A 2,294-nucleotide genomic window follows, 5' to 3' on the forward strand; every position below is an offset into this window, starting at 1 on the left:
GCACTAAATCCAGCTGATCAGTTATTAGATCACACATTTTTATAGATCCGCGTCCTTCGCTTCAGCTGAATGGAGTTTGTCTTTCTTGGAAGCGAATGGCACCGAAAACGAAAATAAACATAGTAAATTTTGTTGAATGAATTAAAAAAAAATACGGGGTCTTGACTATTTTTCTATTTTACATTAAAACAGGAGTGTTCAGGATAATTTTAAATTTGCATGCTTACGACAACAAAGACGAAATCACGATATGCTGGCTTAAAGTAAAAGGCTTCCTACTTTTGAATCCAAATTTTGCATGCTAAACTGTTTTACAGGAAGTTTAGGACTCTCCACATTAGCTGTTGAATGCACAGTCTCTGTAGCAAGGTCCAGAATGCTGTGCCTGCTGTGACTACCAACGGCCAGATGGTAGTCAGCGCCCATCCTGCCTTCGGTGTTACTTCTATGTTCAGTGTCTTTTTGCGCTGCCTTCTTATGACTAAAGTATGAACAAGTATGGACCAGTTTCACGCTCCCTTGTATATCCAGGCGCTCTACTAAAATTTCATGATTTTATTAGGGAACAACATGACGCCCGAGAAAGAGCAGACAGTTTCACAGCAGCGATACCGGTAGCGCCTTTTATTTTCGTCTGCAGAATGATTTAAATAGGCGATGCCAAACGAAGAGTGCTCCCCGACCACCGGAGGCGAGAGATGGCGCTGCCGGACAAGTTCTATGGAGCGCGCGCTTACGTTTTCGAAGAGGCAATGCCGCGTCTAGCCATGTCGTCGTCATCATCATCATCATCATCATCATCATAATCTGCGAAAGCGTATTGTTTGGTGCGGCACCGCCGTATACTTGAGTAGATGAAGCGCACAAAAACACAGCACACAGGAAAAGAAAGACACGAGACAGGCGCTTTCTTTCTTTTCCTGTGTGCTGTGTTTTTGTGCGCTTCATCTACTGAAGCTATGAACCAACTTGCCCAAGAACGTGTTCTACTGAAATACTGCCGAATACAATGACAACTTTCGATAATTGTCGCCGAATCATGCAAGTACTCTTCAGCAACGTTGTAGGGATGCGGCGGCAGTTTCAAAGGGCAGGGTTAATGGAGAGACATGGGAGAGGCCTTTGCCCTGTAGTGGGCGTAGTCAGACTGATGATGATTATGATGATGGTGGAGCCGTACCTGTACGTATTTTGTGCGCGAACAGGCGAGCGGTGTAGCTGAGAGCAGCATTGCTGGGGTGTCTGGCTAAGTGACCCAACAGCCCGCTCCAGGTCATAAGCAATATTTTTCGTCCTTAACCGAACCCGCTTCTAGCGCTTTCTCTGTGATTCAAGATAGCATTAACTCGCGCGCGGCACCTGCCACGTGACGGAGCCCGCAGAAAACGACGAGGAACTCGTAAGGCGGCTCCAGGGCGCCAGCAGCAGCCTTACAGGTCTCGAAATCGCTATGGGCACTCCAAGTGAGGCTGTTGATTACCAGAACAGTGCTTTGGCTAGCGGCGATCAGCTCCAGCCCACGACCAGCACGGGCAATGTCCCTGCCGCTAAGAGGCTGCAGCAGGAGCTCATGGCGCTGGTGACGAACGGACCAAAGGGCATCTCAGCGTTTCCAGACGGCGACAGCCTGTTCCGCTGGATCGCTACGATCCGCGGACCCGAGGGAACGGTGTTCGAAGGAACGGATTACCGCCTGAGCCTCGAGTTCTCGGGCCTCTACCCGTTCCAGCCACCCAAGGTGCGGTTCCAGACTCCTTGCTTCCACCCGAACGTTGGCCCCAATGGCGACATCTGCATTGACATCCTGCAGGACAAGTGGACACCGCTGCTGGACGTACGAAGCGTTCTCCTCTCGATTCAGTCCTTGCTCGCTGAGCCCAACATCTCAAGCGCACTCAACAGCGAAGCCGCGCAACTCTGGAACGACAAGGAACTCTACAAGAGCGCCCGGGAGTTGTTCGAGGCTGCCTCCAGCGAAGACAATGCTTCGTAGAAAATAAAGAAGTGGCGTTGGGCCTGCTTGTGTGTCGACTGAAAATGGCGTCATTCTTTCGGGCTTTGGTGTTTCTTTTGAAGCGAAACGCTTCACTATACGCTAGGTAAATCAGTCGTCGCGTAGGCCGGAGAATAACTTTGAACGATCTTCAGGCCAACCACTTTAGCCGTGTATGATCATATGGGGTGCAGTTACGGTGTCGAATCCTTGACCCCTGACCACCACCCGCGATCTTTAGTTCGCCTCTCATCTTTGACCTCTGATCTTTGGCATTGGGTGACCTTTGTGTTGGCCTTTG

The 2,294-nt window shown here is 49.9% G+C and overlaps 1 protein-coding gene across 1 annotated transcript; it reads left to right on the forward strand.

Annotated features, from left to right (window-relative positions):
- Positions 1-1,331: 1,331 nt before the first annotated feature.
- On the forward strand, positions 1,332-2,012 carry LOC144105592 (uncharacterized). The gene is made up of 2 exons (XM_077638712.1): positions 1,332-1,738; positions 1,811-2,012. The coding sequence occupies exons 1-2, from the start codon at positions 1,451-1,453 to the stop codon at positions 1,991-1,993; spliced, it is 471 nt and encodes a 156-aa protein (XP_077494838.1). The 5' UTR covers positions 1,332-1,450; the 3' UTR covers positions 1,994-2,012.
- The last annotated feature ends 282 nt before the right edge of the window (positions 2,013-2,294 follow it).

Source organism: Amblyomma americanum, chromosome 9 (genome assembly GCF_052857255.1).
Source record: "Amblyomma americanum isolate KBUSLIRL-KWMA chromosome 9, ASM5285725v1, whole genome shotgun sequence".
NCBI classification, from domain to species: Eukaryota; Metazoa; Arthropoda; class Arachnida; order Ixodida; family Ixodidae; genus Amblyomma; species Amblyomma americanum.

Bases quoted from the DNA above. Each gene is read 5' to 3' on its own strand.
- LOC144105592 (XM_077638712.1), top strand. From the start codon at position 1,451: ATGGGCACTCCAAGTGAGGCTGTTGATTACCAGAACAGTGCTTTGGCT. The intron at 1,739-1,810 runs GTGCGGTTCCAG...GACATCCTGCAG, and splicing joins ACCCGTTCCAGCCACCCAAG to GACAAGTGGACACCGCTGCT.